Source organism: Lissotriton vulgaris, unplaced genomic scaffold (assembly GCF_964263255.1).
Source record: "Lissotriton vulgaris unplaced genomic scaffold, aLisVul1.2 SCAFFOLD_3506, whole genome shotgun sequence".
In the NCBI taxonomy this organism is placed as follows: domain Eukaryota; kingdom Metazoa; phylum Chordata; class Amphibia; order Caudata; family Salamandridae; genus Lissotriton; species Lissotriton vulgaris.
In genome coordinates, this window is record NW_028249805.1 from 144,195 (window position 1) to 170,109 (window position 25,915).

General features: G+C 45.0%; 1 protein-coding gene across 1 annotated transcript in view; it reads left to right on the forward strand.

The window, feature by feature from the left end:
• The window catches only part of LOC147663481 (MAM and LDL-receptor class A domain-containing protein 1-like), a gene marked incomplete at both ends in the record, with an annotated part of 140,919 nt that overhangs the window by 108,014 nt on the left and 6,990 nt on the right, over positions 1–25,915 (forward strand). The window contains one exon of the mRNA XM_086950418.1: positions 10,368–10,615. Coding sequence (XP_086806544.1) covers positions 10,368–10,615 — 248 coding nt within the window. The remainder of the gene's footprint in view (positions 1–10,367; positions 10,616–25,915) is intronic.

Here is a 25,915-nt window from a genome sequence, read left to right on the forward strand (position 1 = left end):
TAATGGGGGGTAAATGCCATGGTTCAGTAACAGATCTGATAAGTGCTGATGGACATGCTAAGGGCCTTGTGTGTACCAGGGCATCCTTAATATTCCTGCCCTTTTTGAAAGAAAACAATGGTTTTTCCCAACTACCAATGCTACTGGTGATAATTCTCCAATTTTTGTTTATTGACTTTTTTACATTGTCGGATAGTGTGCTATATGTGGTAACACACGTCAAAGGGACCTCTGTGTCGATTTTTTCGTTCTCTTCCAGAAGGGCTTCCCGGGGTTGGTTCCGGGCCCTAGTCTGTCCTTTGTTGAGGATGCCTTGAGGGTAGCCTCTTTGTTTCAGTTTGACAGTTAGGTCCTCTGCCTGTGTCTTGTAGTCCGTAGTGCTACTGCAATTCCTTCTTAAGCGGAGATATTGCCCGTAGGGCAGGTTCTCACGTAGTGGTCTTGGATGGAAACTACTGAATTGTAGAAGATTGTTCCTTGCTGTCGGTTTGTGATGGGTCACAGTAGTGAGAGCTGTCCCATCGATCCTTATCACCACATCCAAGAAAATTATTGATTCTTTGCTGTAGTTGTTCGTGAATTTTAGGTAAGGGTCAAGAGTGTTGACCCAGCTTAAGAATTCAATGAGACTGTTTTCAGTGCCCGTCCATAGTATGAGAATATCATCTATGTACCTCCTCCATAAGCCTATGGAGGAGGCAAAGGGGTTGGAAGGGGGCAGGATGTGTTTAGTCTCAAAATCGTAAACGTACAGCCCCGCTACGCTTGGAGCGAAGGTGCTGCCCATAGAGGTCCCTGTGCATTGAAGGTACAGTTGTCCCTTGTACTCAAAGTAATTTTCTTTTAGTGCCATCCTTGCACATTGTAAAATAAACGCCTTGGGCGTGACATAATCCCAAGTCACAGTGTCCAGTGCTTGTGCCAGTACCCGTAATGTTTCTTCCTGCGGGATACTCGTGTACTGAATGACATCTCTTTTGAATCAGACTCTGTCATCTTGGTCACTATGGACATAGAGAGTCTGTACACGAGTATCCCGCAGGAAGAAACATTACGGGTACTGGCACAAGCACTGGACACTGTGACTTGGGATTATGTCACGCCCAAGGCGTTTATTTTACAATGTGCAAGGATGGCACTAAAAGAAAATTACTTTGAGTACAAGGGACAACTGTACCTTCAATGCACAGGGACCTCTATGGGCAGCACCTTCGCTCCAAGCGTAGCGGGGCTGTACGTTTACGATTTTGAGACTAAACACATCCTGCCCCCTTCCAACCCCTTTGCCTCCTCCATAGGCTTATGGAGGAGGTACATAGATGATATTCTCATACTATGGACGGGCACTGAAAACAGTCTCATTGAATTCTTAAGCTGGGTCAACACTCTTGACCCTTACCTAAAATTCACGAACAACTACAGCAAAGAATCAATAATTTTCTTGGATGTGGTGATAAGGATCGATGGGACAGCTCTCACTACTGTGACCCATCACAAACCGACAGCAAGGAACAATCTTCTACAATTCAGTAGTTTCCATCCAAGACCACTACGTGAGAACCTGCCCTACGGGCAATATCTCCGCTTAAGAAGGAATTGCAGTAGCACTACGGACTACAAGACACAGGCAGAGGACCTAACTGTCAAACTGAAACAAAGAGGCTACCCTCAAGGCATCCTCAACAAAGGACAGACTAGGGCCCGGAACCAACCCCGGGAAGCCCTTCTGGAAGAGAACGAAAAAATCGACACAGAGGTCCCTTTGACGTGTGTTACCACATATAGCACACTATCCGACAATGTAAAAAAGTCAATAAACAAAAATTGGAGAATTATCACCAGTAGCATTGGTAGTTGGGAAAAACCATTGTTTTCTTTCAAAAAGGGCAGGAGTATTAAGGATGCCCTGGTACACACAAGGCCCTTAGCATGTCCATCAGCACTTATCAGATCTGTTACTGAACCATGGCATTTACCCCCCATTACCGGACACTTCCCTTGTACCGACTGCAGTGTCTGTCATTTAACCACCCACACAAAACAGTTAAATCTGGAACCGGGTAAAATATGGACGCAAATGTCCCATACCAACTGCAATTCCACTCATGTTATTTATTTGATTACTTGCCCGTGTGCCAAGAGATATGTGGGCATGACAACTCGGAAAGTGAAGACCCGCATTGGCGAACATCGCAGCAATGTTCGCTGCAAGAAAGTAACGACCAAACTCAGCGAGCATTTTCTGCAAGCAAATCATACCCCCAATGATATGACCTGGACAGTAATAGAACAGGTCAACAACCCCAGGAACAGAGAGAATATTTTGTTTGAAAAAGAGCAGCGCTGGGTCTACAGACTCAACACACACAATCAAGGTCTAAATGACCAAATACCTTGGGCCAGCGTTCTGAAACATTAATATTGTGCTTCTCTCCACTTCAGGGCACTACCAATGATGTATGTTCTTCACTGGTGATATCGCTCTTTTGGCCACAGCCCTCAGTATGCCAATACTACAGACCCTTGAATATATCATCCATGATGGTGGGTACTCACCACTATCGTTTTGTGTGCTGTTCATATTGATTAGTGTACTCCCGTGTTACAACCCACAGTACACAAATATGATTGATCAAACCATCATCCACCATATTACATTTGCGATGATGGGTACCCCAACACCTTGATTGTTCTGTCTCCTAACTGTCAATGAACCTATACCCATCCACAATGTTAATTGTTCTTAACGTGAGTTTTAAACTTCTTATCATAGCCGACTTCTGTTTCACGAACCTCTCAGCCGGTCCGTCCTTTGCAGGCTTGCGTGTCAAGCCTCTTTTAGAATCTCGCTCGGCAGCTTGCGTGCCAAGCCTCGATCTGGTTCTAACACTATCCATGTGCGCGCATGCGCACCCAATGTGCATTCCAAGCCTCGTTTTGACACGGCGTGCAACAGTGATTTGTACGCGACGACGCGAGGCTTGCTTCCCAAGCCTCGTTCCAGTGAACGCTCGGGATTGGCCGACGTCCCGACGCCTCCCTCTCTTAGCGCCGGGCTGTTTCCTCGCTCGTGATCCACGAGATCCAGCGGGGACAGCTAGGTGCCGAGAGGGTGCTGAGCGTTGCGGGCGTATGTACAAGCGACCTGACATCTTAATAAGCTAAGTGTTTGTGTGTGTAAGCTTCTGCCTACTCTCCTTGAACTCTCCTTTGTGTGTGTTTTTGTTTTTACCCTGACAGGGTGTGCCATTGTCGCTCCCACCCCCCCTCTGAATCTATGGGGCGTGGTTCATACGGAATACAAGTGAGGACTGTGCCACCGATATTCTCAATTAGTGTGCCTATTTAAGCTCTCTTATTCACGGCCAGCAGGGCTGCGCATTACCATTACGTAGCTCTGTCTTATTACATCACTCTTCGGGGAATATGTCTCCGTACTCTTACCATAGGTAATGTTATTATTATGGGCAGCCTACCAGGCTTCCCTCACGGACAGACTTAGCACTGCAAGCCCCCGTTGCATTACCTCACTATTTTTACTGCGCCAGGTCACACTACCCTGGCTCTAGTTGAGGCCCATCACCAAGGTTCTTGGGCACAACTTCCACTCTACAACGTGATCCCTTCCGACCACGGCCATTGATAGGTCTGTTAGCACGTATCACGCCACACCTAAAGTTGCATGGCAACAAACCGTGATCAGTAATGACCATCTGTTCATTTTATGTTTTGTGTTTTGTTTGTCTGTCTGTCTTTTACCTATCTGCAGACTTCTGAGCTCCTCGCAACAGAGGCAAATCCCCAAGCCTTTTGGTTTGTATTTCCACGCACTTATTTTTACACATAGTGCCACTGTTTTTAACTTTCACAACCTACAGCAGGGTAGGCCTTAGCGCGCCTATACCTGTTGAGGTAACACCCGCTTATTGGTCCTGACGAAAGCCCTGTAAACTCACACACTTAAAGGGCAGAAACATGTTGACCTTCCCCTAACAGGGAAACACCTGTATTTCTTTTGGATAGTTTCCCTGCACATAGCCTTTAATTTTAATATGTCAAGTTGACCAGCGAATAAATGATTTTTTGGTACAACCGCTGACATTTTTAACTACACTTTTTTTCACATCTCACTCTCACAACAACCTGCTCCGCAGTCTCCTGGCGTCGTAGCACACTCGGGAGGTACTCGATCTCCCGAGTGGACCCGATGATGAAGCATGTCACCACTAGGGTGAGTGAGGGTTTCTTGAAGAAATAATGAGTTTTTTCTTGAAAGTCAGCCCAGCCTTCTGACCAACTACAGCTGGCCTTATATCTATACGTGCTATCTCGATCACACTCACGCCTTACTGACGGACACTCTTCCTTTGTTTTTGTATCTATTGATTGGGGACTAAGAGTGCCCTTGAACCCTATCTCTCCCTTTGTTGATCGATATTCAGCTGCACACAGCAGTGAGAGTTTCTACCTTTCCCTTTCCTTTGATTCCTTCAAAATATTCATAGATACAATAACGTGTATCTATAGAAACTAAAATGGCAACGCCTAACCTGGGTTTAACTTTCACCACGGAGGAGATAGACGAACTACTGGCAGACCCAAACATCTTTGCAGATCCAGCAATAGCTCAAGCAGTGTCACACACAGCAGAATGGGAACAATTGACGGAAATAAAACGTGATAGAATTAGAACCATTTTACATGGTACAATTCTAAAACAATACCTCACCTCTAACTCGGCCCCAAAAGGGCTATTGGTCGCCAACGCTCCAAGAATATTCTTAAATGATGCCACCTTTAGAAGGGATTGGGCCATGATTGCATGGCATTGCACAAGAGACTGGCTAGTGCTGATCATTAAAACAGCACTACGCCTATCAGAAACCCTACAAGTCGAGATCCAACAGACAGAAGCCCAGTTCAAAACTACAATAACTGGATATAAAAAAAGTTGGATGAAATTAATAGAGACCTTGTAGAATACAAAGACAACCTGATGCAAGCAAAACTAACAAAGTTCCAAAAGGATCTAAAAAAATTTAAATTTGAAACGGTATACCCTTACTCTGATCCTAACTATAGTATACCAAAAAAGGATTCAAACAAATCTGACGATTCAGATAGCCACTCGTCCAGTGGGAGCTCCACGAGCAACCAGAGCCCAAGACAAAGAGGATGAAGAGGGGGTAGGGGCAGATTTAATTACCCTACACAACAACCAAGGTGGCAGAACTATGGACAACCAAACAATGGTCCCCCACCCATGTTTTACCAACAACCCCAGTTCCCGATGATGAACTGGAACCCCTACATGCAACCCCTTTTTCCTCAGAACCACCCACCTATGCCTTTTTTAGGGAGAGGCGGGCGGGGACGGGGACGGAGCAGAGGAAACACACAAGTGACCTGGGAGGACGAGGACTCAGTGGGGAAACACACTCGCAGTCGAACAGCAACAGCCAGCACGAGTGCAATCTAAGTCTCGTAACAAACCTCTCAAAGAAAATTCTCACACCAGAGGAAACAAAAGTCCTAGAGAGGGGCCTAGGATTTGTCCGAACTTCACGTCCGGACAAATTTCGACTCCACTGCGAGTTAGCACAATTCTTCCGAAAACTTAAACTCAAGGCGTTTTTTGAGTCTAAAGAACAGCCTGAAACCCACGAACAGGAGTTTGACACAACATTCAGACCTAAATCAACTTTCATGCCACCACCGCATACTATACCAGCCGCAATCACGACCTTTGAACAGGTGGTCACAAAAGATCTGGAAGCCCTTGAGAACCCCAAACGGTTCAACAACTTTTCGGCGGCGGAACACAAAGGCCTTGAGAACTTGAAAAATGACAAAGACATCGTCATAAAACCCGCCGACAAGGGCGGTGGAATTGTCATCCAGGATACCAAGGATTATGACGAAGTCTGCTTAACTCTCCTAAATGACAGGACCAACTATACCCCTCTCACTATAGACCCAACTGCTGATATGAAAGCACGAATATCCACAATGGTACGAGAGGCGGAGTTGAATGAACATATCTCAGCTCATGAGACGGCTTATCTCACGGCAGGGGGACCAACAATCCCTTATTTCTATACTTTGCCAAAAACACACAAAAATAGATTACCGCCACCAGGACGACCTATAGTGTCTGGCATCGGCTCAGTACTGGAACCGCTATCCACATTCTGCGATCATTACCTAAAGCCAATAGTACAAAACTCCAGCACCTATTTGAAGGATACTAAAAGCCTTCTTAGGCTACTGAATGACATCTCTTTTGAATCAGACTCTGTCATCTTGGTCACTATGGACATAGAGAGTCTGTACACGAGTATCCCGCAGGAAGAAACATTACGGGTACTGGCACAAGCACTGGACACTGTGACTTGGGATTATGTCACGCCCAAGGCGTTTATTTTACAATGTGCAAGGATGGCACTAAAAGAAAATGACTTTGAGTACAAGGGACAACTGTACCTTCAATGCACAGGGACCTCTATGGGCAGCACCTTCGCTCCAAGCGTAGCGGGGCTGTACGTTTACGATTTTGAGACTAAACACATCCTGCCCCCTTCCAACCCCTTTGCCTCCTCCATAGGCTTATGGAGGAGGTACATAGATGATATTCTCATACTATGGACGGGCACTGAAAACAGTCTCATTGAATTCTTAAGCTGGGTCAACACTCTTGACCCTTACCTAAAATTCACGAACAACTACAGCAAAGAATCAATAATTTTCTTGGATGTGGTGATAAGGATCGATGGGACAGCTCTCACTACTGTGACCCATCACAAACCGACAGCAAGGAACAATCTTCTACAATTCAGTAGTTTCCATCCAAGACCACTACGTGAGAACCTGCCCTACGGGCAATATCTCCGCTTAAGAAGGAATTGCAGTAGCACTACGGACTACAAGACACAGGCAGAGGACCTAACTGTCAAACTGAAACAAAGAGGCTACCCTCAAGGCATCCTCAACAAAGGACAGACTAGGGCCCGGAACCAACCTCGGGAAGCCCTTCTGGAAGAGAACGAAAAAATCGACACAGAGGTCCCTTTGACGTGTGTTACCACATATAGCACACTATCCGACAATGTAAAAAAGTCAATAAACAAAAATTGGAGAATTATCACCAGTAGCATTGGTAGTTGGGAAAAACCATTGTTTTCTTTCAAAAAGGGCAGGAGTATTAAGGATGCCCTGGTACACACAAGGCCCTTAGCATGTCCATCAGCACTTATCAGATCTGTTACTGAACCATGGCATTTACCCCCCATTACCGGACACTTCCCTTGTACCGACTGCAGTGTCTGTCATTTAACCACCCACACAAAACAGTTAAATCTGGAACCGGGTAAAATATGGACGCAAATGTCCCATACCAACTGCAATTCCACTCATGTTATTTATTTGATTACTTGCCCGTGTGCCAAGAGATATGTGGGCATGACAACTCGGAAAGTGAAGACCCGCATTGGCGAACATCGCAGCAATGTTCGCTGCAAGAAAGTAACGACCAAACTCAGCGAGCATTTTCTGCAAGCAAATCATACCCCCAATGATATGACCTGGACAGTAATAGAACAGGTCAACAACCCCAGGAACAGAGAGAATATTTTGTTTGAAAAAGAGCAGCGCTGGGTCTACAGACTCAACACACACAATCAAGGTCTAAATGACCAAATACCTTGGGCCAGCGTTCTGAAACATTAATATTGTGCTTCTCTCCACTTCAGGGCACTACCAATGATGTATGTTCTTCACTGGTGATATCGCTCTTTTGGCCACAGCCCTCAGTATGCCAATACTACAGACCCTTGAATATATCATCCATGATGGTGGGTACTCACCACTATCGTTTTGTGTGCTGTTCATATTGATTAGTGTACTCCCGTGTTACAACCCACAGTACACAAATATGATTGATCAAACCATCATCCACCATATTACATTTGCGATGATGGGTACCCCAACACCTTGATTGTTCTGTCTCCTAACTGTCAATGAACCTATACCCATCCACAATGTTAATTGTTCTTAACGTGAGTTTTAAACTTCTTATCATAGCCGACTTCTGTTTCACGAACCTCTCAGCCGGTCCGTCCTTTGCAGGCTTGCGTGTCAAGCCTCTTTTAGAATCTCGCTCGGCAGCTTGCGTGCCAAGCCTCGATCTGGTTCTAACACTATCCATGTGCGCGCATGCGCACCCAATGTGCATTCCAAGCCTCGTTTTGACACGGCGTGCAACAGTGATTTGTACGCGACGACGCGAGGCTTGCTTCCCAAGCCTCGTTCCAGTGAACGCTCGGGATTGGCCGACGTCCCGACGCCTCCCTCTCTTAGCGCCGGGCTGTTTCCTCGCTTGTGATCCACGAGATCCAGCGGGGACAGCTAGGTGCCGAGAGGGTGCTGAGCGTTGCGGGCATATGTACAAGCGACCTGACATCTTCATAAGCTAAGTGTTTGTGTGTGTAAGCTTCTGCCTACTCTCCTTGAACTACTCTCCTTTGTGTGTGTTTTTGTTTTTACCCTGACAGGGTGTGCCATTGTCGCTCCCACCCCCCCTCTGAATCTATGGGGCGTGGTTCATATTGAATACAAGTGAGGACTGTGCCACCGATATTCTCAATTAGTGTGCCTATTTAAGCTCTCTTATTCACGGCCAGCAGGGCTGCGCATTACCATTACGTAGCTCTGTCTTATTACATCACTCTTCGGGGAATATGTCTCCGTACTCTTACCATAGGTAATGTTACTATTATGGGCAGCCTACCAGGCTTCCCTCACGGACAGACTTAGCACTGCAAGCCCCCGTTGCATTACCTCACTATTTTTACTGCGCCAGGTCACACTACCCTGGCTCTAGTTGAGGCCCATCACCAAGGTTCTTGGGCACAACTTCCACTCTACAACGTGATCCCTTCCGACCACGGCCATTGATAGGTCTGTTAGCACGTATCACGCCACACCTAAAGTTGCATGGCAACAAACCGTGATCAGTAATGACCATCTGTTCATTTTATGTTTTGTGTTTTGTTTGTCTGTCTGTCTTTTACCTATCTGCAGACTTCTGGGCTCCTCGCAACAGAGGCAAATCCCCAAGCCTTTTGGTTTGTATTTCCACGCACTTATTTTTACACATAGTGCCACTGTTTTTAACTTTCACAACCTACAGCAGGGTAGGCCTTAGCGCGCCTATACCTGTTGAGGTAACACCCGCTTATTGGTCCTGACGAAAGCCCTGTAAACTCACACACTTAAAGGGCAGAAACATGTTGACCTTCCCCTAACAAGGAAACACCTGTATTTCTTTTGGATAGTTTCCCTGCACATAGCCTTTAATTTTAATATGTCAAGTTGACCAGCGAATAAATGATTTTTTGGTACAACCGCTGACATTTTTAACTACACTTTTTTTCACATCTCACTCTCACAACAACCTGCTCCGCAGTCTCCTGGCGTCGTAGCACACTCGGGAGGTACTCGATCTCCCGAGTGGACCCGATGATGAAGCATGTCACCACTAGGGTGAGTGAGGGTTTCTTGAAGAAATAATGAGTTTTTTCTTGAAAGTCAGCCCAGCCTTCTGACCAACTACAGCTGGCCTTATATCTATACGTGCTATCTCGATCACACTCACGCCTTACTGACGGACACTCTTCCTTTGTTTTTGTATCTATTGATTGGGGACTAAGAGTGCCCTTGAACCCTATCTCTCCCTTTGTTGATCCATAAATGTAGGTTGCTTGATAATTTCTGCTCCATCGGCAGAGTTTGTGGAGTTTTCCCCACTCCGCACTCCACTAGGAGTGTGGAGTTCCGGCAAAACTCTGCCAACTGCCATGAGGCAGAGTTTTTTCACGAACATGGTTTGACAACATTAAGTTGGAGAGCAAGAATTTGCATCCCCTAGTGAGATTTTCGGGCACTAGAATGCCTCTCTGTGAGATTTCTCAACGCAGGCTGTTGTGGCAGGTTGCAACCGTTCTCATTGAGAAAGCTGACACTTGAGTAGAAAATCTACTCGCGAGCGCGAGCTGCTGCTAGGGGTAGAATTTCTACCCGAGCGGCATGAATACCAGCACAAACTGCAGTTCGCACTACACTCCGCCACTCGTGGAACTTTGCACAGTTTTTTTTTTTGTAACTTTGAGGAGTTCCGCGTAGCAAAACTACACGAACTACGCGCAGGCTTCAAAAAAATATTGCCTCCACATGGCTACAAATTTGCTGTCATAAATCCATCTGTTTGGCTTAAATGTTTCAACTGCTATATCTGAGGTCGGATTTATACGAGTTCAAATTTGCAGCTGCTCTTCTCATTCAACTAGTTCTCATTTTAAACCTATTTTCAGGCACATTCGTTGGTCGATGTGATTTCGAATTTGATCTCTGCTCCTGGACACAAAACAAAAATGATGACTTTGACTGGAGTCTGAGAGCGGGCAGCACCCCGACCACTGGCACAGGACCTGCCACGGACCACACCTTGAGGGAACCATCTGGACATTACATCTTCATCGAGAGCTCCTTCCCTCAGCTGCCGGAGCACAAAGCCATCATATCGAGCCCAGTGATAAGGCAAAGAAGTAAAAATTGCAAGGTATTGTGCATCAACAGTTTGAACACGTTTTTCTGACAAAATATTTTTCTTTGCATGAAAAAAAAAGTGGTCCTTCAAAAAATAGAAAATCTTTGCTTGCGAGGAAATTTGTTTATTTCATGCATGTATCAGCTTGATTGCATATTCCGGAATGAGCCTTAACAATCACTTTGATAATCATGATGCAGGAGCAAAAAGTGTGCAGTATAGCTCTCCAAGATGGTGGAAAGATTGCCCTCCGAGAAGAATTTATCAGTTGTTCATGATAGTCATGCAACAATAGACCAGATTTAAATGCAAGCTTGGCCCCTCTTGGAGACTTTATTTCTGTGTCTTTGCACCATGCTAGCGATGTTAGTAAAATAAATCTAGCATGCATGTTAACCATTTTTTCCTTTGATTGTCTGCCTAGTGAAGAAAAGTGTAAGTGCCCAGTGTGAGCAGAAACTCATGAGAAAAAGATTCCTACATGTGCAAGTGATATCACGGAGATGTTAAGTGATGTCAAAGCATTCGAAGTAGTTCAAGTTGAATAACTTTTCAAAAAGGAGCATGTGTAGTTTTCACAAAAATTATGTGTTTTACAAAATGCTTATTTGTAAAATTGTTGGACATAAGCCTACCGCCAGGGCTGCAGAATATCAGGGTTCCCGAATATAATGAGTGTCTATTTTTTATTTCACCTCAGGCTTTTTTCAACAACCAGTATACACTTTCTGCACCTATATTTCACTCCCAGAGGTTCCATTTCATACATGCTTTTTCTCTTTGTCACTATTGGGTCGATTAGGATGGCGGACAGACAAAGTCCGTCCGCCATACTGTTGGAAGAAGGGACCGTCCGCCACAGGGGCGGAGGTCCCGTGCCTCGAATCAGGATGCACCCACCACAGTGGCGGGTGCATTCCGCATTTTCAACTATGCGGCGGGCGGTGCTGAAAACACCGCCCGCCGCAATGCTAAAAATGCATGTTGTGCGTTTCAAAGCACAACATAACAGGCACTGCGCGGTGCCCCCCATGTGCACCCCCCTTCACCCTGGGGGCCCGCAACGGGCCCCCAAAGCAAAGACCGTATGCCTTCATTGCCGCCGTGGAAAGGCATAGGACCGCCGGCATCGTAATATGGCTGTCGGTGTCTCGCAGACACTGCCACCATATGTATGCACTTTTTCCGCCGGTCGAAAAGGCGACCGGCGGAAAAGCGGCGGACGGCCTTGCCGTCCGCCGCGGACCACCCAGCCATCCTAATGTGGCAGGGGGTCTTTTCTGTGAGGCTGGCGGACGGATTGCCTCCGTCGGGCTGGCGCTGGCTACCGCCGAACTGGCAGAGGCAATCCATCCACCATCCTAATCGGCCCTAAGTTTTTGACTTCCTTGTTTCCACTTTTGCTACATTTGTCTCCATTGTTCTGGATCAATATCTAAATGAAAGTCCTGATCCCAAAAGAGGAACCTTAGTGAACTCTATCTCCATCAGACAGTAGGGTCATTATGGCCCTCTTATTTTTACATGCCTAGGGATCAAAGAGTTTGGATGAGCCCTAGAGTAGAAATTCTTACCAGTTGTTTTTCAAACCCTTAGGCACACCATTAGTGGTATGGTTCACCATTGGGCCTCATTCTGTCCCTGTAAACCAAGAGGTGCTCAACCATATTCCAGTGATCACTGTTCATATGTAGCTGATGGAATCTCCAAAATAAAAATTGCTCAGGGACATGATGAGTGTCTTTAGAATTGGTGTATGAATGCACGTGGCATGTAGATTCCCTACTCCTCTACAGAGACAACATGTTTGTGCCTTTTCTGTGTGGTCCCTTGAAGGTTCAAGCCTTTTTTAAGGACTGTTTATATGGTCTGGGTCGAAGGAAAATTCCTTGTTGTTGTCCCATCCCTATTAGTCCAATCAGACAGCATAAAAAGGACTCTCCCTGCTCTGTACTCTACGGTTAAGAATTTGGGGTTTGCATTGGATGGGAATCTTTCCATGAAGCTCAGGTGATCAAGGTTATTGCAACCAGTTTAGCTGTACTCAAGTGGCTGAAGAATAGCTGGATGATTTCCCAATCAGCCCAAAGGACTGTAGTCCAGCCCTAATTGTGTCTAGATTGGATTATGGTAACATACTGTACTTGGATATAGATCAAGCATCCATACGACACCTACAGATAGTTCAGAACTCAGTGGCTAGATGTCTGTACCTGCTCCCAAAGGGTGTCTTGGTCTCTCACCCTCCTCAAGAGCTCAATTGGCTTATGGTTTTAGCGTGCATTCAAGTCAATGCCCTGTGTTAAATCTTCAAAAACAGAGTAGGAGCAGGCTGACAGCACATGCAGGATCTGCTGTTGCCTTATCAGCCCACTTGCAAGCTGAGATCTCGGAACCTCACCTGACTCTCATGGGAGGGCGCTCCTTCTCTGTTTTGCATTCAAAACTGTGGAACACCCTCTCAAAGCCCCTGAGAAACTGCACTTCCTTACTTGCATTCTGATAAGGCCTAAAGCCCTGGCTGTTTTAAGGTGCTAATCTGCCATCTTCTCTTTTGCTCAGCACAGGGAAACCCTTTTTGAGTAGCTGCATACATTACAAGATTATAAATAAATAATTGATGCATGTAGGCTTACTTGCTCAGGCATGAATTAGTGCCTAAAAGAGATATAGACATTCTATTATCATGGGCTAATATACTTGTGTGGAAACGTGTAAGATTTTACTTAGCAAAAGCTTCAGCCATTTTTACTATGGTCCATTTTGTTTCCTTTCTAATTCTTTTGTACTCTGCTGTTTGCCTTTTCACTCTGCTTGTGCCATCTATTTTAGTTGACCTCCTGACATGGCTGAGCAATGTGCGTGCTGGGGGTTTGTGGCTGCCAGTGCACCTGGTCTTAGATGTTATCTGTTTACTGTTTACTACTGCCATAGCATTCCTGCTCCCCTCCCTATTTGCTGACCATGTAGTCATCTATATGCCCTTGTTTGCTGATAGCTATTTGTAAACTTGTTCTTTCCATTTCTGTCCACATGCTTACATTGCAGAAAAGAGTATATAAAGACAATGGTCTGTGAGTTCAGGGTACTTCCTCCTGCAACACTTGAGATGTTGTGTGGATGTTGTCCCACTCATGAGTGATTAATAAACTTTTTATTTTATTTCAACTCCAGTGCCGATCTCTTTTAGTTAGTCTTTGGAACCCGTGGACAAGAGGGTGACCCTTCAGTAGTGGGCTTACTTTTGTGTACATTTCCACACTTGCACCAGAATATTGACTTTAGCATAACACATGAGGACACCCACAACACTCCACGATCAATGCAATGTTATATCCCTCTGAAAGAGGATTATGCTTGAATTTCAGAGACATATGCATACACAATTACATATTGGTAGTACCAGCACACAGTCCTTTTTTGTGGTTGTGGAGTGATTATGATTAAAAAAAGAAAGGGAAGATAATTGGCTATATTTATAGCATACCTGTTACACAGGTTTATGGTTACCTTGTCATGATGGTTGTGTTTTGGTGGAATACTCACATTCTTAAAGGTGCCATGTCATTATTTGCACCTAAATTTCACCTACATTTCACCACACTTAGTTCTTGTCTAGACGTTAGTCAGCATTTCTGTTTCCGATTTATGCTTTCCTTATGGGTACACTTATTCTCTGATGCATTTGGATGGGCCACATCATGTTATCATATGCTGTGATGTGGGTGCTTGGCAGGAGAACATGGGTTCTATAGTCCCAGGAGATCATGTCTTCAGCAGACTCGCATCGGTGTTGGGAATGGATATGGCCCTGCTGTTTTCTGGTCATGTTGCATACACAACCTCTGTTCTTTGTTGCCTTTTGATAACCCATATTTCCAACACAACGCCATTTGTGTGTGGGTGAAAAGTGCACTATACCAGTGCAAGTTATTATAATAATCACCCTAAATTCTCTTAGTTATAGTGCTCAACTGTGTGGATTTTTTTTACGGGATTGTTTACATTTGATGTGTGCTTGTCGTTCACATCAGTCAAATCCCCACATGTGTCAGCCACATGTCTGACCATATCTTGTATGGAGCTTCCAAGAATTGATTTGATTCCATCGGATTTCATCATTTATGAATATGGCATGGTTCTGAAGTCCATACACCCAGCACTGTTCATGTTCCAGGAGTATCTTAACCATATTAATGCTGGTTGATATTTTTTCTAGAATGGTCCATGTGAAACCATTCTCAGTGTGGTCAGTTGACAAAAATGTGCCATCATTCTAGTCGTGTTGCAATGGCTCCTGATGTTACTGTAATGTTTGCTTATCCTAATCTTTATTTTTCATGTGGTTGTCCCTATATATTTGAGTTTACAGGGACACTCGACTGTTCTATTTCTCAAATTGGTGTACGTATAAACATGCCAACCTTGGCGCAAAACTACTCCCCATTGATATTCTGTGTGGAAATGCATGGTACCTCCAAACTCAGAGAAGTTCATATGTAAGGCTAATCTGGCTAATTTCATTATGAAGCAATAAGTGCTATAAGCTTCCATGACCCTTCCTGCAAGACATGCTCTAACACTCTCTGGCTTTCAGCCTTAGGTATACTTGTGTACAGGCCCTCTAAGCATATTGTTTTGGCTAAGCATGGGCGAATTTTGAAAATCTGGCGTTCGCGAATTTGCGTACTTGCGAACTCGCAATCTGCGAATTCTGCGAATTTGCGGATTTTTTGTTTTTATCGTGTTCGCAAGGGTTTATGCCAGTTCGCGAGGATTTTGTACCAGTTCGCAATTGCGAACTTACTTGTCGGCACGCAACGGTCGCGACTATGTTGTTTCTACGTCTGGTTCATCATCACAGGTTCACAGCACCCTCTGTTTCAACACTGCCACCCTCTGTCTCACCCATGCCACCCTCTGGTACATCAATGCCACCCTCTGGTTCATCATCATCACTGTAGATTATGGGGGGAAAAAGCAAGCACACCTGCCCTGCTTCAACTGACATGAATTAATTTGGGGTTGATTTATTAATGTGTCACTGTTTTAAAATTCCAGTCTGGCACCTGCTTCCTTATCTGTAATTTGCTTTCTGTTGAAGTGCAATTTTTTTTCCAGGACCTTTGTGGCCTACTTGTAGCTATTCTATGATCCAGCTGTGAGGGTCAGAGCAGGGTCATACAATTGTTGCAACTAGCAACTGAACTCTGGAGGGGCCCCAGTCAGGAAGCACTACAGGGAATGGTTACTAATGATGAATTTGAACTTTTGCACCTGCTGAGTGCTTTCAGTTTAGCAAAACTCGTTTTTCTGCAGAACAGCAAATGTAATGCCCTAAACAAACTTACTTGTAAAAGTTGATTTCTAATCCAAAAGTGATCCAAAGAAAGTCAAAAGGCATCAAATCCAAAAAAGGGCAGGCAAATGTCAACCTGAGGAGTTATTCTGATAAAAATCATCATTTTCAGAAGGTCTATGCTGCTTGCTAGTGGATTTCTTGTGCAGAATTGCAAATTTTGTAATTTCGCGAGTGCGAGATTGTTGCTGCCCGCCGCACCTACATGTTCGCAATTGCGAACTTAAGCCGCACGCCGCAAAATTGTATCACCAAGAAAAAAAAATCACCTGCGTGCGAATTTGCGGATTTTCGGTAAATTCGCGAGCGTTCGAGGATCGCAAATTTACCAAAAATCCGCCAAATCCGCGAGCGGAACGGATTTTCCGCCCATGCTTGATTTTGGCATCAAATTCAATATCTTTCAGCATGATAGAAAGGTGTTTGGTGGTTTTGATGTTTGATGACTTTTGTGTCACTTGGGTGTCATAAAAAACAGTCGACTAAAGTGGATAGGGGTTCTAAGATAGACACCAATTCTGAAATGATGGACTGTTCTGGTGTAGAATCTCTTAGTTTGTGGATTTCTGACAGCATATAGAAGTAGTTAAAACACTTTCTGAACCTGCTGAAGAAAAGAAGTGGACTGGACAGACTGTCTATGACCTGAGAGGAGCCCAGAAGAACTAAATCTGCTCCCTCTTGTGTTCAGGAAGAGTAAATGGACTACCAGGGTCGGTTTGCTGACCTCCTCTGTGGTTACAGGTAAATAATAAGCTGCAAGAGGGCTTTTTCCAAAGTGCCCAGCTAACCAGTGGCAACTGAATCTGGATTGGACTTTGTTGTTGTCTTCTGCCTTGATTCCCTGGGATTATCCATGTGCTTTCCTCTGAAAGTCTGAAACTTTCAAAAATGTTTCCTCCAGATTTTCAGCAGGACCTGCTGGAAAAAGTATATGTCCAGCATTTCCCAGCTTCAGATTTAATTTCAATGCTCTCCTGCTCAAAGGTCCCCATATAGTTCTATGGTGGTGCCTACAATTTCAGCGGCTCCCGCACAGTGACAATTTTCCATCTCAAATTGTGACAAGGTCCCATTCTGTGTTGGGCTTAAAAGAAATGTCAACGTTTTTCTACAAAAAAGTGACAAAGTCCCTTTCTAAAGCTGGACTTAGAAACACTATAACTGCTTGACTTCCAAACTTTCACTGAGATCAGTCCTTTTGATGAATCTGACCCAGACTCCATAGCAAAAAGCCTTAAATTGAACCTATGTCCAGTTCTACTGCAAATATTGACTACCATTTTGGAGCTAATTTTTACATTAAACTTTAATCATATCTCTGGCTTTCCTCATTGGAATTTTGACACATTGGTGTCATTTTATTTATTATTATGAATGTATTGAATTTAACTCTAATTGTGTTCTTCGTGTTTTGACTTTTTACTGTTGTGATGCTGTAAAATACTTCTATATATTGCCCTAAGGTAAGCTGATCCGCTCTGTGCCATAGTTACTAGGTTGTTGAGCTCAGGTCAATTTAGAAAATTTGAGGGCTCACCGTGACAAGAAGAGTTAATATTGTTTGAGGTGACCAGTCACATATCCCAAACAATGATCTACTTTCTTATAGAAGGATTCCTATTCATATGGCATTGAAGTAGTTACTTTTCAGCAGACACTCACAGAAAGCGGACACTGGTCCTGGTAGCTCTGCTTCAGTAGCCAAGAAAACATTCTCCAACAGTACAGCTCTTAGAAAGCAATGGGACACAGCATGCCAATAGTTTTGGAAGTTACTATCACAATATAGGGACAATCATTTAAACTCAATGGGAATGCACCACTTAACTAATGTTACAAAAGGAAAGTAATTCTAATATTAAACCCTGTGTGTCTATGATTTATTTCTGGCTTCGACTGAGGTTGCATTAATCCCAATTAATGGAGGTGTTATTAATTATGGTCAGAGATGAAAAAGGATTGTTGTCCTTTGGTAATTCCAAGGGTATGGTGAATTCCCAGAGAAATTGCACACTAAGCCATCCCACAACCTATGATCCTCATTAGAAGTAACATACCAACTTAGATACAATATATATAGGTTATGGTTGCCTTAGAGCTGCAAATTCTTCAAATATATATTTAATAATAGCACTAGCAAAATACTATATGGTGACGATGCAAAGCAATTTGAAGAATTTGAAGTTCTAAGGCAACAATAACCTCCCCACCGATCCAAGGCAATGTTCACAAATTCTCTTATGATTTTACATATGATGTCACATATGGCATCAATGTTGACATCACACATCGCATTATGAAAAACACCCTTAACGACCTCACTGTAGCCGCTTCAATATCTTCTGAAGCTAGAGGCCAGTGAAAAGAGCTAATTTAGATGCTGAACCTTTAGAATAGAGTTGCTGAGCTCATTACAGATTTCAAAGTCAGATCTAAGGAACAAGTGAGTACTGGAGACAGTTTTAAAGTCATACCCAATGGATTATTCGAATGAGACTTGCAATCTCTAAATCATGGCCAGATTATTTTTTGGAAGGGGTGTTTAATATTGAGCGAGTACTTTACTCACTCTGCTTAGCCAAAAGAAAAGCACACTAAGATTCCAGGGCATGCCTGATTGCTGAAACCTGTACAAAGAACATATTAAGGCATATTAGTAAGAACCTCGTTAAAATGATCGCTGTTTTAGCGGCAGGAAACTGCAGCTAAAACGGCGGGACTCAACTGATACCAGTCAAGGGTCCAGAAGAGCTCAGGCAGGTCAAGTTAGTTCCAGTGCAGTAGGCCAGCTGAGCAGCTACATGGAGGCTTTTGGAGATTGTTATGTCCCTGTAGGTCAGACAGGAGGTCATCAACTGACCCTTGGAGTCACTCAGGCAGGGTCATCCTGAAACGTTTGGCCTTCCTCCTCACCTTTTTGCGGAATTTATTTTGTTGGTTTTAGAACTCTTGGCTCTTCATACTGCTAATCTGCTTAAAATGTGGTAACATTGGCTTATCCACAATTGACATATTTAATGTACTTATAAGTCCCAAGTAATGTGCACTCCCGATGCCCAGGCCCTGTAAATTAAATGCTACGAGTGGGCCTGTAGCACTGATTGCATCACCCATTTAAATATCCCTAGAAACATGTCTCAGACATGCCATTGCAAAGCCTGTGTGTGCTGTTTTAAACTGCCATTTCGGCCTGGCAAAATAAACCTTTCTTCAGGCCGAAACCTTCCTCTTTAATACATATAAGTCACCACTAAGTTATGCCCTGGGCAGTCGGCAGGGCAGGGTGCAATGTATTTAACATGTTGTGCATCTACTTTTAAGTTTTACACTACTGCAAAGTACTTTGAAGTAATTCTGAAAATGCCACTTGTAGAAAGTTAAGAGAGTATGCTGTTCCTAAAATAAAATACAGGTTGAATCAGTGAAAAGGGATACACCACTCACTAGATGCAGGAGAAAATCTCCTCCTACACCCAGCCAGCTAGGTGTCTTGCTTCATCATCGGGTCTGCTCCTCGTCGAGTCGGCACTGCAATACCCGATCGGTACCCATAAATGGGCCCTTTTGTCGGAGATCTTTTTTCCTTGCTGTTGAGTGCAGTGCAAGTGAGAAGCCTAGTGAGTGTAGATGTGGAACTGTGAGGTTAAAACAGGAGGAAGAGGTCCATCTAAAACTTCATCATCGGGTTCCACCTGGCGGGCCGAATGCCTACCCAGTGGGCTACAACACCTGCGACTGCAGTGGAGCTGGTTTTTTCATGAATAATGGTGAATTAGGGATAAGTGCGGTTAAAACAGAGCGTACTGTAGCCAAGAATTAATTTTAATAAAGGCACAGCAAGCTCTCATTAAAATCAATTATGGACAAACATTTGGCCATTAGTTTGAGCCAACAGTGTCCAAATAGTGATCAACGGTCGACATGTTTCTGCTCAAGAAAGCCAAGTCGGCAGAGCTTTCATCAGGGCCACAGAGTAGTGTAAGAAGAACCCACTGGGCGGTGTACGCCCGCTAAGGCGTACCCAAACCTCAGTGGTAAAGGTGAAGTGAATATAAAATGATTAAAAAACTCACCATTTTATACCAGACTTCCCAAGCATTGCCAGGTGTCCAAACCTGTAGAGGAAGAAAAACGGGACACACAAGCAGACAAAACAACAGATGAATAAACATACACCCAATGTTGTGCTGGACTTTACTAAGTTCCATTATCAGCCCATTTATTGCTCATTCACGCTTTAAGACACTAAATGGTGAACATATATATTCCCCGCTCATATCAGCAAAATACATTTTTTGCCACAATATTTATTAATTATAAATACAGGCCCCAATGGGGAATCTACATAGCCCCTTGTTAGATACCCATTTAATAAGTCACGACGCGTCTAAAAATAGTTTCTGTCGCGTCTGTGCCGTGGATATTATTGAGATATTTTTTGGACGTTATGTGCAGTCAAAGGACTCAAACGATTAACGGTGAGTCCCCTAAATCATAAAACAAACACCCGGGCATGCTGGTATAGCCCGGAGAGAGAGAGAGATAGCAATAAAAACGGAGGAAATTATATGAATGCAAATAGCGCTTCACTCCATGGGACCAGTGGAGGGGGTTACTTCACATTGGAGGTAATACAAAAAAGGAAAAAGAAGGGGCGGTCAAGCAGTCACGACACAGCGACCAAATCACCTCGCCGTACACACACCTAATCGTCTCCTACTCACTTCACTCCAAACGACTCCCCACCTGCGACCTAGTTTGCTCGCATCCACCGCCCCAATGTTAAGGATTGTGATTTTACTGACGGTTAATGAAACATTACGCTTCAACCGCGTGATGACGTCAAGAGGACCCGCCCAGTTAGTAACGCTGGTCCAATCTACTGTTTTGCCGTATTATACTTTCAACGGCATAACGATGCAAAGGATCTAATCCACATAGCAATAGTCACCCGAGATAGCATTACTTGGTTCAAAAGATTTTTAAGGGATTATGAGTCATTTTTGTTATAGAAAAAGTATTGTCTTTCAACACATCACAGCGCTACTCAGATAGATGACGTGGCCAAAATATCACGTGAATCGTGAACCGGACAAAGATTTTGAAGGTACAGGAGCAAAATAAATGGCAAAACTTTATTAGTCATGTTCCTTTTCTTGATAAGCACAATAAAGTTGCGCTATACATGCTCCAAAGATGGACAAAAGGCACAGATTACCTTATTTTCTGGCGTATAAGATGACTTTTTAACCCTTGAAAATCTTTTCAAATGTTGGGGGTTGTCTTATTCACCGGGTTCATTTTATAAGCAAGCAAATATAGACCAAACCCTATATTTTAAAAGGAAAAGGAGGGTGTCGTCTTATACGCCCAGTCGTCTTATACGCCAGAAAATACGGTAGTATGTTTTACACATACAGTTCAGTGGTCACAAGATATAACAATGGAACACAGGAAAACAGAAACCTAGCAAATCGAAAGTTATGTATGAAGGCCAAATGTCAGAAAAGAAGAAGTGTAGGTCACATGGACTAGCGTATTGTATAGTGACTGACAGGCAACCTTTAAATATGTAAGTCGAATAGACAATTTTAAATGTGGAAGTCGAATAGAAGTGACGCTAAATAATTCCTGGTGTAGGACTAAGTACCAATGGAAAAATTATAGTATACATCTAGTTAATTTTTAAATTATTCCTTAGTTGGTACGTACTGTGATAAAGAAATATATGTAAATGTAGCTGAATCCACAATGTACGGGGACGGATTAAATTGTTCAAACCCCTTTGGTGGGTTGAAAGGCGATAAACCCAACGCTGTTCTTTCTCATATAATGACTCTTGGACCCTAGTGCCACCCGTAAGTTGTTCTATAACTGTCCACTTTCCATCATTGGGTGTGTGATTGGCTTGTATAAAGTAAGCAGTAAGTTTGGTGGTGTTCTTTCGGCACCTATTGTTGCTCCGATGTTCACAAATCTGCAATTTAATACGTCTCGAAGTCATACCTACATAACGTAGGCCACATGGACAAGTGACCAGGTAGACTACGTTTTCAGAGTTGCAATTTGTATGTTGATGCAACACCCACCGTTTACCTGGCTCCAAATCAAGGCTTTTTGTAGGGGATGTACGGTGGCATATACTACACCTTCCACATGGATAGTGTCCTAAGACTGGGGGAAGCCCCCATGCATCGAGTACTGTTTCGTTGGTGGGTTCTGGTACATGGGCTGGGCGTGTGCGGACCAGAGAGTCCCTCAAGCTCCTGGCTCTCTTATAGGAGAAAAGAGGTTTCTCCCATTTATGATTATTACTTGTTAAGACCTGCCAGTGCTTGTTAATGGAATGACTCACTGTGTTCGACAAGGAGTTATAAGTCGTAACACATGTCAAAGGGATATTCTCCTCCATCGTTCTAGGATTATCTTCCAACAGAGCCTCCCTCTGTTGGTTCCGGGCCCTCTTGCAACTTTTGTCAAGGATTTTATGTGGGTAGCCACGTCTCTTTAGTTTATTTGTCAGGTCCTGTGACTGATCTTTAAAATCCTTTACCTCACTGCAGTTACTGCCTGAGGCGTAAGTATTGCCCCAAAGGTAAGTTCTCTCTAAGCGGGCGCAGGTGGAAGCTAGTGAAATGTAAAAGATTATTCTTTGCTGTCGTTTGTGGTAAGTTTTCATTTTTTTTTTTGTAAAATTTTTATTTTGAGTTAAACATGGTGATAAACAAGGCAAGGGCCCCCGAGGTGCCACACATTTCCCCGCACAGGGGGCACTGTTATAAAGCGGTAGCGTTGATATATGCAGTAATAAAAGCACGTTAAGTTCAGTCCGCTGTGAGCAAGTGCAAAGTCCGTAGATCAGCAGATCAATTAGCTCTGCAATGACAACTGAAGATTTAAACCACTTATTGGTACGTAAGCATAGGTTCCTGTGTAGCTAAAGTAAAGGGCAGTAAGCCTTACAAATGCACCCCGGAGGGCCCAGGACCCAAAAAACGTAAACAGCCCCCCCCTCACAATCCTCACCCCCCCATGGTGGTGACTCCATTCACCCCAACTGCCATTCCAACATTCACTCTAGACTTGAAAGAGGTGTAGTGATCTTAAGGATGCGGGACACACAGCAGATGGCAACCCTTTAGAGAGAAAGGCGACCAGAGGGCCCCACTGAAATTGAAAGTTCTTGAAGTTACCCAGGTAGATGTCCGCCATTCTTTCCATACTTAGAAGCCTCCACAGCCTTGCGTGCCACAGGGAAATTGCTGGTGCCCACTTCTGTTTCCAAGCGGCGGCCAACGTGAGCTTGGCAGCTCCTAGGCAGAGCCACAAGATCTTCTTGTCCGGCCGAGTCTGGTACTCCAGTCCAGGTTCCCGCAGGCCCAGCAAGACATAGGCAATGGAGTTCTCGACAGGGTATTGAAGAATGTCCTTGATATGTGAGAGAACTTCCTCCCAGTAAGGCCGAATCACTGGACAGTCCCACCATATATTGCGGAAGTCACCAAGAAGCCCACAGCCCCTCCAGCATTTGTCGGATGTAGTTGGATATATGCGGTGGAGCCTAGTTGGGCAAAGATACCAGAGCATAAGTGTCTTAAGATGCGCTTCCCGTAGATGCAGCGAGTGATTAAACGCAGTCAGATCCCGCCATAGTGCAGACCACTCGGTATCAGAGATATCGCTCCCCACCATTTCTTCTCACTGTTCCATGTAACGAGGCCTAGGCGCCACGGCCGATCGAAGCAGAAGCTGGTACAGTAAGGAGATAGTTCCTTTCATGGTAGCTGTCCGCAATAAGAAGGCCTCAAACAGTGATGGTGGTCTTGTAGCTGCCTCCAGTATCCCAGGCGACGTAGCCCAGTGGAGCAGCTGCACGTGATGATACCGTTCAGTCTGGGGGATCCCATAGTCTCGCATACAGTTAGTAAAGGAGAGGGGATCCTGCCCATGAAACAGATGGGTCAACGCTCTACAACCCCCCTCCCTCCAAGCATCAAAGGGTCCCTCCTGGAGCACCGGGGAAAAGGCTGGGTTGAAATGTATGGGCGTGAAAGGCGAGGGAAAGGTAGTCCACCTCTCATCTGAGGCAAGTGTGTCCCAGACCTTCAACGTCGTGCCCGTGGGAGTGCTAATGTAAGCGTTAAGAGGGCGGTCTTTCTTCGGTTTCCACTCCAGGTCCCATACTGATCTACCAGATACGCTCCGGTCCATGTGAAGCCAGTGCTTCTCCGATGCTTGCTGCGACCACTCCACTAACACCCTCAGTTGTGCCACTTTATAATAGAGCTGCAAGTCCGGGAGTCCTACTCCTCCCTCAGACTTTGGTCGACGCAAGACCGTAAAGGGAAGACGAGCCCGTCCCCCCTGCCATATAAAACGCAATATCTGAGTCCTGAGGCGGCGAAAGTAATCGCTATCCAGTGGAATGGGCAGTGCCTGGAACAAATATAAATATTTGGGAAGGAGAACCATCTTTACAGAATGGATTCTGCCCAACCAGGACAGGAATTTAGGTTTCCATCTATCTAATTCATCTCGCGTTTTCGCCAAGAGAGGGGGGAATTTCGCCGAGAACAGACCGCCCACCGTTGAGGTCAAATGGACCCCCAAGTAAACTATCGAACTAGCGGCCCATGCTAAGGGCAACAATGGACGAACCCGCTCCACCTCTGCCTGTGATAGGGTGAGATTCAGGATGTATGACTTATTATAGTTGACCTTGAAACCGGCCACCGCCTCAAATTGCAAGAGGGCCTCCCCGATGCAGGGTAATGAGTGTTCCGGGTCCGCAACCGAAAACAAAATGTCATCCGCGAATAGCGTAATCTTATGCTGTTCTCCCGTGAAAGGAATGCCCCGCACCGCCACTGCCAACGGTTCAAAGCTCAGCGCGAATAGGAGAGGTGAGAGAGGGCACCCCTGCCTGGTACCCCTGGAGTGTGGAAAGAACGCTGAGAGGTGTCCATTCACTGTCACCCGTGACCTGGGATTGCAAAAATTGGCCCTTACCATAGTAAGAAATTTATCCGAAAAGCCAAATGCCGACATTGTGTTGAACAGGAAGCCCCAGTCCACACGATCAAAGGCCTTTTCGGCATCCAACCCAACAAGGAGAGCCGGGATGCGGAACCTGTCCGCCTTTTCAATGAGGTGCACCACCCTATGTGTGTTATCGTGAGTCTGGCGCCCCTTAATGAATCCGGACTGGTCAGGATGAATAATTGCCGGCATCAGGTCCTGTAACCTGCGTGCCAGGATCGCTGAATATAGCTTGGCGTCTATATTAAGGAGCGCTATTGGGCGGAAGGAGGCGCACTTGGTAGGATCCTTCCCTAGCTTTGGCAAGACCGTAATTACCGCCTTCGCCAAAGTTCCGGCCGAGGAACCAGATGTGGCCATATCATTAAAGAGGGACACCAAGAAGTCGCAAAGTTCGGTGGCGTATGTCTTGTAAAAGACGGCTGTATAGCCGTCCGGCCCGGTCGCTTTGTGTAGTTTCAAATTTTTGATGACCTCAAGTACCTCTTCCCTGGTGACCGGAGCCTCCAACAGCTCATTCCACTCCTTCGATACCTGGGGGAGCGGTAGGCTCCGCAGGCACTCCCTCTGTGCTTCCTTATCGAGACCGTCCCCAGTGTAAAGGTCCGCATAAAAGCGGCCAAAGAGGCTCGCCTTCAATTCGTCCCTATGCTGTAGCACGCCCGCGTCATCCTCAATTCCACCGATATATTCACGCTCCTTCTTGTCACGCAGTTGACGGGCCAGGTGTCTACCCACCTTATTCCCAGAGGAGTAGGACTGTCGCCCCAGCCTCAACATCGTAAGTTCAGCCCTATTATTGTAGTGGGCTCTCAGTTTCCCGCGAACCGCCGTAAGTGGACGAAGGGTCGCCCTCGATGCGTTGAGCTTGTGCACCTGCTCGAGTTTGGCCAACTCAGCCTCCAGGGCCT